Raw genomic sequence first — 16,983 nt, 5'->3', positions numbered from 1 at the left:
AACATCCAGGAGCTCCTCATGGCCAGTCCACGTGCACTTGTCTAAAGGCTAGTTGTGATTAACATAATTTAAAACCAATATAAATTAGGGGGGTTCATGGGGTTGCCCATCAGATTACAGGGGGGGATTCCCGCCTTTGACCCACGGAGGATCCACATTTGAAAGAGAAGTATATTGTGTCGTCTCAACACAGCGTGAGACTCTCCTCTAAGGCCACATTGCAGTCTTGTGGATCGCATAGTCATTCTTGACCTTGACCTTTACCCTTTGACCACCAAAATCTTATCAGTTACTGTATTGGTACTAAGTGTGGTAGTGGGGCATAGTATGGCTCAGCTGCAGGAGGGACTGATTGGGGGAGTGGTTCAGGGGATGGTGCCTGGAAGAGGCTTAATTGGCACAGCTGCAGTGAATCACTGATTGTCTCTCTCCACATAAAAGCCCTAGCAGGTCACCAGAGGACTCTCACTCCTGGGACACGGAGCAGCAGGCCGGCTGCAGACAGGCCGTATGGCATGTGCTGGACTGCATGGCAGGAGAGCACAAGTGAGCCAAAATATTGTTTATGTTGAACAAACACGTTGACCAACTGTACTGTACCTAATTGTTGTGCATTCGGACTGGAAGAACCCATGGTGACGGCAACATGTCTGTCACACTAAGTGAATATTTTTGCCAAGTTTGAAGAAATTCCCTTGAGGCGTTCTTGAGCTATTGCGTTCAGGAGAATGGGAGGAAGAGACAGACGGACCGAAATACAAGCCATAAGAATAATGGTAATGGTTTTTGCCAGCGTGGAGCCACAGCTAAATGAGCAACAGAAACTTAGGATTCAGTAATAGGTGGTTGCAGACTAATGGGAGATCAATACTGGCTGGACTGTGTCAGAGTGTGTGTAGGTGAGCAGGTTAGGAAACTAAGAACAGGTGAGGTGGGTGTGGCAGGCAGGTGACTGGGCATATAGAGAGAGACTGGAGACTGCTTGTGGGCAGAGGGAGTATTACAGGGAACAAACTAAATATTTGAAAGGCAAAAACAACAAAACTGTATCGTATATTAAAAGATTTCACGATGCAAGTCAGTGAACTGCTGTTTTGAAATGATCACATGCCTTTAAAGTAAGTCTGTCTCAGATTGGTAAAAAAAACAAAGATATTTGTCAAAACATAGCCCTCCATTACAATCTCACCTGGCAGCATGTTTAACATCAGAAATTGTGGTAAAGTGATATAAGTGTGGAAAAAATTAAAGCTACGGCTGAATGAAACGTGTCATTTCTTAATTATGGAGGTAAATGGATTCAGCTTTCCAAGAGCTGTCAGCAGCTAGATACTGTTTGAAATCACAGCCTTTATGTTCTGTTGCTTCAAAACTTATGTTAATAAGTCAATGTAATTATTTCAAAACAGCTGATCACTGACTGGCACTTTTTTTAAACAACTCCAATATTAAGTTGATTTATTGTTGTAATTTTGTTCAAAATAAATGTATGAAGCTTATTATCCTGTTTTAAAGCACATGCTTTCTTATATTGTTAATTAGATCCAATACAACTTGTGCTTTTGTAGAATACGAGACAAATTTTGACCTTGAGTTTGACAGTGAAGTTAAAAATGCATAATTTTTCAAAGAAAATCTGCATTTTCAACTCCAGGTTTCAACAAAACTATCTTAAATTTGCAGCACAGCAAAGAAAACCACTTTCTGCAAGTCATTTTTATCATCACACGGTTCTGTAACGGGTGATCACTTGGTTGACTGTAAAAGCTCAGTTTTCTGGGAAACCATGTGACTTTTTAAGTCAAAGTGAAAGTATCCTCACTGAACAAATAAAAAGGGTTCTCTGCACTGCAGTGGTTCACGCGGTGAAGAGTGATCCTTTAGGTCCTTTAGGTCCAGAAACAGGACATTTTCCTGCGAATACAGCACAAAGAAACAACTCTTTTTTTTGTCATGGCAGATCTCCTCGATTAAGATTGGTTGCTTATGCTATTGTTTTGTTAGTATTTTGTTCATTATTTGCATGATTAGGAAGACCAAAATCTAGCAAGAGAACAACAAAGTTATGTTACTATTTGGACCAGTGACTTTTAATGCAGAGCTTCCACTGTGAACTGTTATTCATCTGCATGTGAGTTCAAAATAAACTTTGGTTTTCATTTTGTATTTGTCAATTGGATTTCCCATTTAAGAATTGTTTGTATTTGCAGAAGTATATTTTCATTTTACCTCTGTGAGCTTTTTAAAACAAAAAAGTATTTCCTGTTGCTTTTACTTGTTTCCTGTGGAAACACTGCTGCTGCACATCATCTCTTCACCTTCTGTCACTCCTTGTCTAACATCCGTTACAATAAACACGAGGAGGGAGGAGGGCGCGCACAGGAAACATTTTACTTATTTACATTTTTTAAGTTTCCATTTGTATTTCCCGTGCAATCTCATATCTACCTTAATGTTTTAATAGACGAAAGAATTATCGTGTTATCAGCTTTTACTGCTTTGATCTACATATCTGTCACCATCAGATCATAAACCATCATGATTTATGACAGTTATCCAAGCATTTTACAGGAGATACCAGAAATGATTGTCTGGTGACTGGATACTGTATACCGCCACAGCCAACGAAATCACAGCCTTCATGTTGTGTTGCTTCGTAACAAATGACACTTGCAACTATTTTTGAAAGCTTATTTCCCTAAACAGCATTTTAGAATAATGTAATGACTTCGAGATGTCTGCCTGCTACCTGCTGTCGTAAAATCTCTCCAGTTTGTTTGCACATCCAACAGTATGGCTGACTTCGCACTCCCCCAAATACCTGTACGTGAAAGAATCTGGTTCAGGTCTAAGTAGCCTTAACTTAATGCGGTTAGCCAATGTTAGCCAGAGTTCTAGCTTGTCAACAACATAAATTAATGCAGTTAGCAAACTTGATAATGATAAAGTTGTGTGTGTTGTAAAAACAGGGGGAGGAATCTAAAGCTGAGGATGAAAACTTGGGGAAAAAAAAAAAAGAGGGTCACTGTGTTTTCTCATACTGTTCCAACACTAATGAAAGGGGATCACTCAAGTTCAAATTACATTTACTTATAGGAGCTCTGGGACCTGCCAGCCGGCCCTCAATTACAACCCTGCCTACTCGTTATTCACCCTTACTTAGTTTGCGTTTTCGCTTTGAAGGTCCACCACATTAAGTACCTTTCCAAACTATAAGTGAGAGTGCAGGTTATACAGTAAAAATCCTCCACAGTCTGCTTTGATGCAGAATACTGACTTGTCCCTGTTTTGTATCTGAAATGGAGGAAACTGCACATACTAACAAATGTGAGTTCCTCAATGCTGTTTCAGAGGAATAAATGCATTTTGTGATGTTGGCAGTGGTACTAGACAGAATCTGTGGACCAATGTCCTTTTGCAATAATTGCAAATAACTATAATTACATAATGTTTACATAATGAGGACATGAAACAGAGTTATTCCTTTGCTCTAGTCATGATACCTATAGACTTACTGGTAATGTTCTTATTTATACAGCAAAAGACAGAAAGAATACTATGTTTAAAAAAAATAGTATGTTTGCTCAGTTGTTTTATCAAAATGTTCCTATGTAGAGCAATTTGTAGCATTATTTTTAAAAGTCTTTCTGTTTCTTCCTGTTAAAAAGGACTTTTTTGTCCACACCGTTGACAAGTGCTGCTCAAGAGGAATTCTTTTTATAATGCTGTAAGATCTTGACCTTATCGTAAAGTTCCCCAAGATGTTGTGATTTGGTTCTATATAAATACAAGTGAATTTAAAAAAAAAAAAAATTGAATTCAAAAATCCCAGAGGATCAGCAGCTTCAGAAATACTCAAACCAGACAATCTAATTCCAAAATTCATGCCACGATCAAAGTCACTGAGATCAACTTTTCTGATGCTATAAAGGTTCAGTCCATTTACCTTGAGCGTGTGTGTGTGTGTGTGTGTGTGTGTGTGTGTGTGTGTGTGTGTGTGTGCGTGTGTGTGTGTGTGTGTGTGTGTGTGTGTGTGTGTGTGTGTGTGTGTGTGTGTGTGTGTGTGTGTGTGTGTGTGTGTGTGTGTGTGTGTGTGTGTGTGTGTGTGTGTGTGTGTGTGTGTGTGTGTGTGTGTGTGTGTGTGTGTGTGTGTGTGTGTGTGTGTGTGCGTGACATCCACAGCTGCCAAGTCATGATTAGACAGCTCTAATACAGTTTAAGGATCCGGGTATAGCATTGATAAAGCCAAGTTATACAACAGGTATCTGCCATTTGCAAGGACATTTGGGTTTCCACTAACCCAGTAATGGTTCATGATGGGTCACGAATAACAGCCTTAGTACAACTGACTCTTTTTGTACTGGACAAATATCTCAGACGGACTTAGTCAATGTAATTATTTCAAAACAGTTGATCACTGACTGGCACTTTTTTTAAACAACTCCAATTTTAAGTTGATTTATTGTTGTAATTTTGTTCAAAATAAATGTATGAAGCTTATTATCCTGTTTTAAAGCACATGCTTTCTTATATTGTTAATTACATCCAATTCAACTTGTGCTTTTGTAGAATACAAGACAAATTTTGACCTTGACTTTGACAGTGAAGTTAAAAATGTATAATTTTTCAAAGAAAATCTGCATTTTCAACTCCAGGTTTCAACAAAACTATCTTAAATTTGCAGCACAGCAAAGAAAACCACTTTCTGCAAGTCATTTTTATCATCACACGGTTCTGTAACGGGTGATCACTTGGTTGACGGTAAAAGCTCAGTTTTCTGGGAAACCATGTGACTTTTTAAGTCAAAGTGAAAGTATCCTCACTGAACAAATAAAAAGGGTTCTCTGCACTGCAGTGGTTCACGCGGTGAAGAGTGATCCTTTAGGTCCTTTAGGTCCAGAAACAGGACATTTTCCTGCGAATACAGCACAAAGAAACAACTCTTTTTTTTGTCATGGCAGATCTCCTCGATTAAGGTTGGTTGCTTATGCTATTGTTTTGTTAGTATTTTGTTCATTATTTGCATGATTAGGAAGACCAAAATCTAGCAAGAGAACAACAAAGTTATGTTACTATTTGGACCAGTGACTTTTAATGCAGAGCTTCCACTGTAAACTGTTATTCATCTGCATGTGAGTTCAAAATAAGCTTTGTTTTTCATTTTGTATTTTCAGTTTGTATTTGTCAATTGGATTTCCCATTTAAGAATTGTTTGTATTTGTAGAAGTATATTTTCATTTTACCTCAGTGAGCTTTTTAAAACAAAAAAGTATTTCCTGTTGCTTTTACTTGTTTCCTGTGGAAACACTGCTGCTGCACATCATCTCTTCACCTTCTGTCACTCCTTGTCTAACATCCGTTACAATAAACACGAGGAGGGAGGAGGGCGCGCACAGGAAACATTTTACTTATTTACATTTTTTAAGTTTCCATTTGTATTTCCCGTGCAATCTCATATCTACCTTAATGTTTTAATAGTCGAAAGAATTATCGCGTTATCAGCTTTTACTGCTTTGATCTGCATATCTGTCACCATCAGATCATAAACCACCATGATTTATGACAGCTATCCAAGCATTTTACAGGAGATACCAGAAATGATTGTCTGGTGATTGCTTTATTTGCGTTTGTCAGGCTTCTGGAGACAGATGACCGTCTGTGTCCGACACATATTTTAGTATAACTTAATCATTTCCCTCCATTTTTGGGTTGCAAGCACCGTTTGAGTTAAATGGGGGTTTCCCAATGCACACGCAGGACGGTGGTGGGGTAACTGCAATCCAAAATCTTTTCCAGAGCACATGAGCAATTATTATCATTATCAGTAATATGTGATGCAGAGGAGAGGGTTTGTTAGATATTTACAGGACGTGGAGAGTAAAAAAACTTCAATAATTGGCTCCCATTACTTACAGAGAGATGCTGCCTGAATAATTTGAAGCAAGTGTGGGATGGCTGAGTCAGCTCTCTCAATGGAGGTAAACAGCTACCCTAATTTGTACATGTCCATATTAAAATACCAATAATATCCTCATAAGATAGAGTGTATGGGATAATTATATATCTATTTTTCTCATTTATCAAAAGGGAATGAATGCTGTCGTCGATTCCTGTGGGGACCCTCCATCAACACCCTGTTCTGCCAGCAAGGATGGTTGTCAGACTGGTGGTGAAGGTCAGCTCTCATTTCTCTTTTGTTTCAGCAGAAAGTCACAGTATGTTGTGTGGTCAGTTAGAAATAGATAACTATAATTAAAATGAAGAAATATGTCGCAAAGTTCCTCTTGGCAGATTCTTGGACTAAAGGGTTACCAAAGACTCATTTTCTAAAATGGCAAAAACATGAATCAATGCAAACAAAAATCTTGAAGTGAATGTTTTAATATCTCAGGATGACAATGGGTTTGCCGTAGCGCTCTAAAAAAGAAAAGCTTTTCAAGTGATTCATGATGTTAGGCCAGAAATTGTTTCCTGATTTATCTGATCTAATCCACACAGAGTTAGAAGGAAATGATTGTGGTCGTATACAGTACAGTCCCACATATTCTGTTATTATAGGAGTTTGTGAAGCATTCTGAATGCACCATAACAGGATGTCAGGATGTCAATTTAAAACATTCGGACACAGTGTGAAATGTAAATAGAAAGAGAATGCGATGATTTACAAATCATGTTAGTCCATATTTAATAAAAAAAATTAAAAAAAACAAAGACAGCACTATGTTGAAACTTTGTTTTATGAAAAATAAATGCTCATTTTGAATTTGATTGCCAGATAAATGTACCAAAGAAGTTGGCACAAGGGTATGTTTACCACTTTATCACTTCTTTTAACAGCACTCTGTAAACGTTTTGGAACTGAGGAGACCAGTTGCTGGAGTTTTGAAAGTGAAATGTCCTGTTCTTGCTTTCAGCTGCTCAACAGTTCAGGGTCTCCTTTGTCGTATTCTATTTCATGACGTACCAAATATTTTCAATGGGTGACAGTCCCGACCTGTCAGGCAGGCCAGTTGAGCACCTGGACTCTTCTTACTGCAGAGACATGCTGTTCTCATACATGCAGAATGCTGTTTGGCATTATCTTCCTGAATTAAGCAAGGCCTTCCCTGAATAAAACATTGTCTGGAAGGCAGCATACACTGCTCCAAAACCTGTAAATATATCATTCAGCATTAATGGTGCCTTCCTAAATGTTCCAGCTACCAATCCAATGTGCACTAATGCACCCCTATATCACCATGGATGCTGGCTTTTGAACTGTGCGCTGAAAACAAATTGGGTGGTCCTTCTCTTTTAGCCCAGAGAACGTGGCGTCAATGATTTCCTCAAAGAATTTAAAATTTTGATTGGTCAGACCACAGGACAGTTTGCCATTTCACCTCAGTCCATTTAAATGAACTTCGGCCCACAGAAGGCGACGTTTCTGGATCATGTTTATGTATCGTTTCTTCTTTGCATTATAGAGTTTTAACCTGCATTTGCGGATGCAGCAAAGGACTGTTTACAGACGATAGTTTTCGGAAATGTTTCTGAGCCCATGAAGTGATTTCCACTCCACAATCTTGTCTGTTTTTAATGCAGTGCCACCTGAAGGACAAAGATAAGGCCATCAAATATTGGTTTTTAGCCTTGTCCCTTGTGTACAGAGATTTCTCCAGATTCTCTGAATCTTATATATGATATGATGATGTAACCCACCTTAGTTTTACCAGCAACTAAAGGGTTAACTCAAACATGCAATACCGACGTTCACCAGAGGGGCGCTGTGGTGCACGTCGGTAGATCAAAGCCGTCTCCCGGGAGACAACCCTTTTATACCTCCAATGAAACGGCAGCGGTAATGATCTACACCACTGAAGAATCTCATTTGGTTGATTTTTGCTCACTGCTGTTGAGGATCTTTATTTATTTGATCGTTAACCAGACCGACTCCGGAGGAAGAAGTTTGTTTTAAGTCTGAGAAGAATCTCCGGTGAGTGACGGATGCACGTTGCTCACAGTTAGCCGTTGTTGTAGAGCTACAAAGGAGGACAGTTGTTTAGTTGGGCTAAAGATATCTATCAGGAGAGAAGAGAACAAAACCAGTCGGAGATAAATATTAAATTGTTGTTGAATATTATTTTACGGGGTTGATATCTGTGATTGTGGAGCTACATGTGACCGACGGGGCTAGTTAAGCGCTAGCTAAGCGCTGAGGGGTTAATGCGTCGGGACCTGTTGAACCGAGCGGGAACGATGACGTCATGTTCTTGTTTTGGCGCCAGAAGTTAACGGTCAGATTGAGAACAGCTGTTGAGTGTGTTGCTTAGTAACGGTGGACGTTTAAATAATGTCTGTTAGGTATAAGTGATGGATGTCACTGAGACATGAGCACATGTGTGTGTGTGAAATATGTTAATATTGACCATAGTGAATATTATATATATATATATATATATATATGTGTGTAATACTATTTTATTGGTCATTTACTGTTACACCAACAATAGAGTTTAGAAATTATAGTACTGATATCGTATTCAATTCTGCTGCATGCAGATTGGGTTTTTTGTATGGATCTGTGATGGAGACAGCGATCCCCAGAAACCTCCACAGAGCGCTGGAGCTGAGTGACCCTGTGATCCCTGATCATCTTCTCCGTGGGTGAAGCTGCATTTGGTCTTCTTGGATTCTCCTGCTGGAGCACCGACGAGCAAAATATTCAGATAAGAGTTATTCTGAGAGCCTCCAGACATACACTACCTGGTAGTAGACTGAAAGACAAGAGACTGAAACTGACTGACTGGGAGAGAAATACCGGTATTGGGGTTATTATTTGAATTTGTTATTTTTCTTTTATGTTGTTCCCTTGATTTTCTGTGTGTTAATAACAATAATAAATTGCAGTTCAGTTCCTTGTTTTAAACTGCAAACATTTGCCGTGTTTCATTCACTCCCAGAGCGACCTAAAGACAGTCCTAAACTTAACACAGGAAATCTACTGTGTTACATAGATACTACATAATGATATGATATGATATATGATATGATATATTATGTACCATACATGATGAAATCCCCAAATTCTTTGCAATTTTACGTTGAGGAACATTATTCTTTTATGTTGCACTATTTGCCCACGCAGTCTTTCACAGAGTGATGAACCTCTCTCCATCTTCACTGCTGAGAGACTGCCTCTCTGGGATGCTTTTTTTATGCACTCATTTGTTTTAACTAATCTCTTGCGAGTTAACTTAATTAGTTGAGATGTTCCACTTGACATCCCTTTTAATGTTACACAACTTTTCCAGTCTTTTGTAGCTCCTGTCCTAACTTTTTTGAAACATGTTGCTGGCATCAAATTCAATATGAGCATATATTTTCCATAAAACAATAACATTTCTCAGTCTCAACATCTGATATGTTGTCTTTGATCTATTTTCAATTAAATATGGGTTTACATGATTTGCAAATCATCCCATTCTGTTTTTGTTTACATCTTACACAGCACCCTGACTTTTCTGGATACGGGGTTGTGTAAAAGTGAAATTGTAAAAAAAAAAAAAAAAAAAAGTGCAAAAGCTGTAAAGAAAGTACAAACTGAAGTGAATGTGTGTTGGAGATTAATCAGTTTTACTCAAATTGTGTTAAATGCATGTTAGGTGTGAAAATAAACACCTCCTCTGGCCACTTATTTGTTCTGTGAGAGTCTGGGTTGTTTAATTATGTGGCAAAAAGTATGAATTAGTTGTCTTTTTATTTCTTCCACCATGACCAAGAGCAACAAGAGATAAATTTATTCATCAATCTAAACATAGGAGACGTACCCTGATATTACTATTAGGCTACTGCCATGCTGCAGACAGCAGAAAGAATACATTTGCATCATCAATTTACAAAAGGATTAACTAATTACACGAGAAACACAGAATACATGATGAAAAACAGGAATGAGTGCGTGGAAATTAAGCCAAACTTTCATTAAGCTTAGGTGAGGAGTTTGTCGTTATGGAGATGTAACAGTTTTCAACCAATAGATGACATTGTGGTAACACGGAAAGGTTCATCTGGTTCATCTGTTTTTTGGTCATTTGCGTATGGAATGAAGAGAGGAGTCATCATTTCCTGGTGTGAAAACCAGTGCGTTGGTTTGAGGTGGGAAAGTGGTTCCTGTTTAGCTTCTAGTTGATAAGGTTTTCGATGCTAAAGCTTTGAGAAGTTGTTATCTGTGGTGTCCTGTTCTGGTGTTGTCCATAAAAGTTATGTTGGGACCCAGCATGACCCGGCAGTGGTATGTGAGGTGAAGAAGGTTTATCCGCTGCAGTAGACTACAGTACACCGTAAATTAACTTATTTTGTTTGTTTTTGTTGAACATGATTGCTTATCTCGGCTAAATCTGTGTGTACATCAATCCAACTTTAGACTTGAATAAATCATCTAAAATGATGGGTAATATTTGTGTAGGGTCTTTAAAGAAGTGCTGGCATTTTGCCCAGGGACTTAATTCCAGAGCAACATGGCAGCTTTCCAACATATTAGAAATGTCCTTTAGGTCTATGAAAGTGGGAGACTGCTTCCATCTTCACTGTGCAGTTGCAAGATGTATCATTACACACTTTGATGTTGAACAAAACCAGAAGGATTTTTTTTTTAAAAAGACTTGCAATATCCTCCCACCTCAAAGCCCTAAAGTGCCAAGCTAACACAATTGGACAAGACTCCAGTGAGACGAAAAAAAATTAAAAAAAATTACACCCTCCTAAGACAACGAACCAGTTCATATGCCCAAAATGAAGGCAATGAAACACTTCTGAACATTACTAAAAGTGTAATGCAATCTTCATGTAGAAAGAGTTTAACACTGAGTCTGACATTGACAGGGGCTCTTATTCAGTTTTTGTAGATATATTACCCACAAACTGCCAGTGATGAAAATTTAATTGTAGTATAATATCAAAAGTTGACATGATTTCTATGGAGAAACATATCACCAAAACAAGATATTATTTCAGATCTTGTGTAATAATTAATTTATGAACCATATTTCTTTATATTAAAATGCCTCTTTAAATTCACAGATGCACACCTGGAGAGCCTACTGAAGGATTTGGGGCTGACGACGGAGTACTACACAAAGAAGCTATCACTCAGCACAATACTGGAGATCAATGAGAAGACCACTACTGATGAACCTGCCAAGTGTAAATCAGACCTTCCATGGTATTTTCTGAAGAAATTGATGATGGGTAACGTGACAGCTAGGAATTTGAAGTGTGCATCTGTATGTGAGTCAAGGTGTGATGACACATCAGTGAATACAGAGTTAGATTTTGATGATCTACTTGACAGCCCAGATTCAGGTGACGTGCTAAACCCTCTCGACATAATCACTGCTCTCTTTCTGTGTTCTGATGGTTTTGTACAGCAGGAATTGGCACTCAAAATGTCTTTGTGTCAGTTTTCTGTCCCTCTGCTGCTTCCTAATTGTGACACAAACCATTGCACACTCATGCTGTGGGCCATGAGAGACATTGTTAAGAAGTACAGACCTCAGAATCTGTCTGAATCGAAAGGCTTTACTGAAGAAAGAATTGTTGTCTCTGAGCTTCCAATGATTTCTTTTGTGAGACTGGGTGAGTGCTCCTTGTCCAAGTCGGAGATACTCAATAAGCTTCTGAGCAACTCTCAGCAGTACCATGACACCTTCGTTCACCACGACATGGACTGTGGTGACAGTCTGAGAAGAATATCCAATGGAGTGACTGAAATCACTTGGTACCTTCCTTGTGGAAACAGAAACATGGATGTTTTCAGTCAGCCAGTGGCTGTGGCAAATCTTCGTGGAGACATTGCTTCGTTTGAAACACAATACTCCTTTCTGTGTCAGACATCTGCAGCAGTTTTTGTGTTCTTTGATGATCTGAAATCTGAGTTCAATCTACTTCCCAACAAAGACCACAAAGCACAGATCTTCTTGGTGGGCAACCATCAGAACAAGAACTTCAATTTTGATGCTGTAAAAGAAGTAGCAACTAATTTGGGGTTGAAAAAAGACAACATCATCATAAAAACTAAAAAGATGAATGATGCAGACTTTGTCAAAAGTTTGAGAAAAACAGTCATTGATGTGGTTGAAAAGTCAGAAATGAAGATGTCAATAGAGCAGATGGTTGTTGTGGCCCGTGAGTTTGGAATCTCGGTTGATGAAGATTCTCCAGAGTGTCAGGCTGGCAAACAAAATGCAGACGCCATCACTGCAGAAATTCAGGACATCCTTAAATACAAAGAAGATCAGCTTCCCTTACAAGGCGAAATATGGAAGGAACTGACTCGCTTAGAGAAGGAAGAGTTTCGGCTTAAAAAACTTGGTTCGGAAAACATAGAAACTTACAAAAGTGATCTCCAGATACAGAAATCCAAACTTCGGAAGAAGCAGAACTCTTATGACATATCGACGGCCATGACACGCTTCATCACAGCAATATCAAGCCAAGGGATAGAGAGGTGTTACTTCCTGAAATGGATGCGAATGAACCTCGACAACGTGTCTCGTATTAAACTGTCTGGACTCAGGGAGCAGTACAAAGAAAAGTGCAAGAATTCTGAGAACAAAGAGGAGATCAAGGAAATAGACAGACAACTTTCCAACAGCTCACTGGGGACTGAACACTTCTTCAGAGAAATGGGTCAGATCTACGAAGCTTCACTGTGCCTTCCAGAAACACAGGAATCACGTCGACAATTACAGCATCTGCCCAAACTGTGTGCACAACTGTTGCTTGATGGATTTCCTGTTGAGCTTGTGGATGGAGATGCTTCCAACATACCTCTCAGATGGGTGAGTGATGTTCTCTCTCAGCTCAGTGACTTGGTCTCTCCAAAGAACAAGATCCTGGTGGTCACAGTTCTCGGAGTTCAGAGCACAGGAAAGTCCACTCTCCTCAACACCATGTTTGGAGTGCAGTTTGCAGTCAGCAGTGGTCGATGCACTCGAGGTGCCTTCATGCTGCTCATCAAAATCAATGAAGACGTCAAAAGACTTCTCAACTGTGACTTCATGGTGATCATTGACACTGAGGGCTTGAAGTCACCAGAGCTCGCACAACTGGACAACAGCCATGAGCATGACAATGAGCTTGCAACTCTTGTTGTGGGCTTGAGTGATATCACCATTATCAATATTGCAATGGAGAATTCAACAGAAATGAAGGACATCCTACAGATAGTTGTGCATGCTTTTCTCAGGATGAAGGAGGTCGGCAAGCATCCTAAATGTCAATTTGTCCACCAGAACGTGTCCGATGTTTCTGCCCATGAGAAGAACTCACGAGACAGGAAACTGTTCTTGGAACAGCTGAATGAGATGACCCAGGCTGCAGCCAAAATGGAAAAGAAAGAGGAGAACAAGAAGTTCACTGATGTGATGGAGTACAATCCAGACACCGGGAACTGGTACATTCCTGGACTCTGGAATGGAAACCCACCAATGGCACCAGTCAATACAGGATACAGTGAGGCTGTGTTTGATCTGAAGAAAAACATCATCCAGCTACTGGGACGTTGTGAGTCATCTGCTAATAATATCATGGAGTTTAAAGAGTGGATGACGAGCCTGTGGAATGCAGTGAAGCACGAAAACTTCATCTTCAGCTTCAGAAACAGCCTTGTAGCTGACGCATACATGAAGCTCTGCACTGAATTCAACAAATGGGAATGGGAATTCAAAAAAGAAATGTACACCTGGGTGATCGATGCAGAAACTAAGATTTCCAATTTTGGTACAGTTGCTGCAAATTCTGAAACATCTGACATGAGTGAACTTCTCACAAGTTTGAAAAGTGAAGCCTCTGCATTGCTGTCGTCAAAGGAGACAAAACTTCAACAAAATCTCACAGAATACTTCAAGCAAACAGAAGGTCATGTCTATCTGGTCGAAGGACACAAAGAGGAATTCTCAAACAGCGCAAAGACACTTCGAAAAGAAATGGAGAGATCTGTCTTTAATCAGCTCACAACAGCAGCAGACATCAGACAGGGAATGACAGAAATTGACAGAATCAAGGAGAATCATAAAAAAGAGATTGAAAAAGCAGTGTGTGATTTAATTGATCGATGTCGAAAGAAAAAGGTCCAAATGACAGACACAGAGCTGGACAAAGAATTTAACAAGATGTGGAGTAAAACACTGAAGAAACTGTCTTTTTCTGAACAAAAGACAACAGATGTGTTCACCAGGGTATCCAAATGCTTGAGAGCAAATGTGGGACATAAGGGGAGTCATGCATGTCAATTATTAGATGAAAAGACACTGAAAGATTGTGGAATACAGCCTTTCAAATATGCAGGATCCTTCAAACGGTTTGCAGACAAAGTGATCAGTTTGTTCAACTTTAAAAGTCACACAATGGCTGTGCAAGAAATGTCTGACAGCATCATAGATGCGTGCACAAAGTTTGTAGCTGAAAGAATGGAAAGAAAAACCAATTACCATGACACTTACATCCAGGAGATCCTACACATGATTGATGCAAAGCTGCACAACAATCAAGATCTTAAGACGGACATCGAGTTTGAGGTTTCTCTGAAACAACACATCTGTGGATTCGCAGCCAGACAGTTCCAGAAGATGCATGAAGATTTCATACAAGTAAATGATCCCTACAGATGTCTGATTAAAAACAAGGACAAGTTTTGTGCTGATTTCAAAGATGTGTTCCAGGAACGAGACCAGTGCCAGAAGAAGGCAGAAGAATTCACCAACCAATGCTTGAAGCCGGCTGTTGAAGACTTTGTCAACCGTCACCTGGGAACTGATATCGTTGGTGAAATGCTGACAATCCAGACGTTCAGCGTACGATCCTCCTTCCAGTATTCACTTTTACTGGATCTACTTACAAAGAATAAATTTGAAGGCTATCAGAGCTACAGTCGGTCTTATGAGAGTTATGCAAAGAAATGGATACTTGAACAAATAAAGAAAACGTTTTCAAGCAGCTCTACAATGTTTAAGTTTGAGGACCAACATCTTAAGACATGTATCAGCAGAATAAATGATGCAATCAATAAGGCCAGAACAGGAAATAGCTCTGACTTGAAGACATTTGTTGAAGATATCTGCAAAGAACTTGGTGATAAACTGGTCATTTCCCAGGATGCTCTTGGTAATTTCATGATCCTGAACAAAGCTGACCAGAAACAGTTTGCTAAGTGGCTCACAGCGTCTGTGGACGACATGACAAAAGATCTTAGAGAGAAGTTCGAAAAATCAGGCATTGAAATGAAACTAAAACATCTCAGCGTGCAGCCTGAGAATGAGCTTTTCACCAGAGTTGTTGGTTGTGGCAAACAGTGTCCGTTCTGTGCATCGCCCTGTGATGCAGGATCAAAAGTCCATGATCAGCACTGGGCGTCTCTGCATCGGCCGAAGGGTCTGGGGGGATGTAATTACCTCTTCACAGGAAAACTTACCACCGATATATGCTCATCCAGTGTGGCCAGTGACGGTCATTTTATCAGCAGTGCTACAAACTATAAATTGCATCCTTATAAGGAGTACAGGAAAATGTATCCAGACTGGGATATTCGTCCAGATGTGAGCTCTCAGGCATCAGACTACTGGAAATATGTGATGGCAAAGTACAATGGCACCTTTGCCAAAGCATATGATGCAAAACCTGCTGATATTCCTGCAGCTTGGAAAAAGATCACGACCAAGGAGGCAAAACAAAGTCTGAAAGTGTCATTCAGTATCAAATGAGACTAATAATCCTCCTCGCTTACTTTTAGTGTTTGGAAGGACACATGCTTCTCTTCTGATATTTAACCTTTGTGGCTTAAAAATAAGGAAACAAGTAAATCACTGTAGTTGTTGCTCAGCTTTCCCTGTGTTGACATTTAACATGTTTAATAGAAGTAATATCCTATTAGTGAATTTTAAATGTTTGTTGTTGTTGTTGTTGTTCAACCTATTCATGCCATTATAGTCTTACTGAAAAAGATATATGTGGCTGACAGAAACAACAAAATGCTATTTTTCTTTTCATTAAATTAAGAATGATATGTGAACTTTTATTGATTGTTTTCTCAAAGAAGAAGATTTTTTTTTTCAAAATTAGTTTTTACATACAAGCAACTTGTCTCGGTGTATTAATGCTCAATAATCAAAAACTAAACGGTAAGAGAAAAACAAGTAAGAATATAAAGTGAGAAAACTACAATTAACACAAAAGAATAAATATAAACTATATTGTTCCGATGTACACAGTGCAAATGTTGTTGGTTTTTGTTTCTGTATGTGATGTCAAATATTTGCATGTTTATTTCATGTAAATCACTCGGTCTCATTTTATATTGTCGTCACAGTGCAGCAGATTTAAAAAGAAGGAATAAAGCATGAGGCGATTTATGACTCAAAATTAAAATTTGTCTTTGTTCCTGTGAGATATTTGATGGAAAATATTTCCACTTGTAAAGGAATTACAAGATCATTCATTCTGTTTGTGGTTTGGTCAGCATGTTAGTACTTAAGTGACTGAATAAAGAGAACAATCTTATCTGGCTTTGAACGTCTCAAGTTTTACTTTTTCTTTCTTTATTCTAAAATCATCTGAAGTTTTGTGTTTCTGAATTTAACAGAATGTAACAAGAAGAATGCAGGTAAACATTTACAGTGGAGACCAAGCTGAAGGTTTAAGTGAGCGAGTGTACGAGGGCAGATCAAAAAGTTCAGAGACTGAGACTGATCCAGAGCACCGTTTCTGGAGAAGTGACAAGCTATAACCTTCGTGAATAAGTATTCCAAGTTTCATCACTTGATCAACATCAGCACCTGTTACACACGTTTTTGTGATCACTGGTCCGACGAATCGACCATTTCTCCAAGAACCACAAACTGGAACAGAGAGCGCATCAAAGTGTGTGTGGAGTTATTGGGGAGCAGAAATAAATAGCAGGGAGCCAAATCTGGTGAGTTTTGTTATTCCATCTACTAGCGGGTGATTAAA

The 16,983-nt window shown here is 39.1% G+C and overlaps 1 protein-coding gene across 1 annotated transcript; it reads left to right on the top strand.

The window, feature by feature from the left end:
* Positions 1 to 4,866: 4,866 nt before the first annotated feature.
* Positions 4,867 to 16,538, top strand: LOC138630071 (up-regulator of cell proliferation). Its single transcript, XM_069714179.1, has 4 exons — positions 4,867 to 4,976; positions 5,916 to 5,978; positions 6,088 to 6,175; positions 11,059 to 16,538. The coding sequence occupies exons 2-4, from the start codon at positions 5,952 to 5,954 to the stop codon at positions 15,735 to 15,737; spliced, it is 4,794 nt and encodes a 1,597-aa protein (XP_069570280.1). The 5' UTR covers positions 4,867 to 4,976; positions 5,916 to 5,951; the 3' UTR covers positions 15,738 to 16,538.
* Positions 16,539 to 16,983: the final 445 nt, after the last annotated feature.

The sequence above is a fragment of the Brachyistius frenatus genome, unplaced genomic scaffold (assembly GCF_029030835.1).
Source record: "Brachyistius frenatus isolate BFR_SWC_R1_liver_20210118 unplaced genomic scaffold, ASM2903083v1 Contig_127, whole genome shotgun sequence".
In the NCBI taxonomy this organism is placed as follows: Eukaryota; Metazoa; Chordata; class Actinopteri; family Embiotocidae; genus Brachyistius; species Brachyistius frenatus.
The sequence above is the reverse complement of the archived record's forward strand: the minus strand, read 5'-3'. Positions and strand labels throughout refer to the sequence as shown.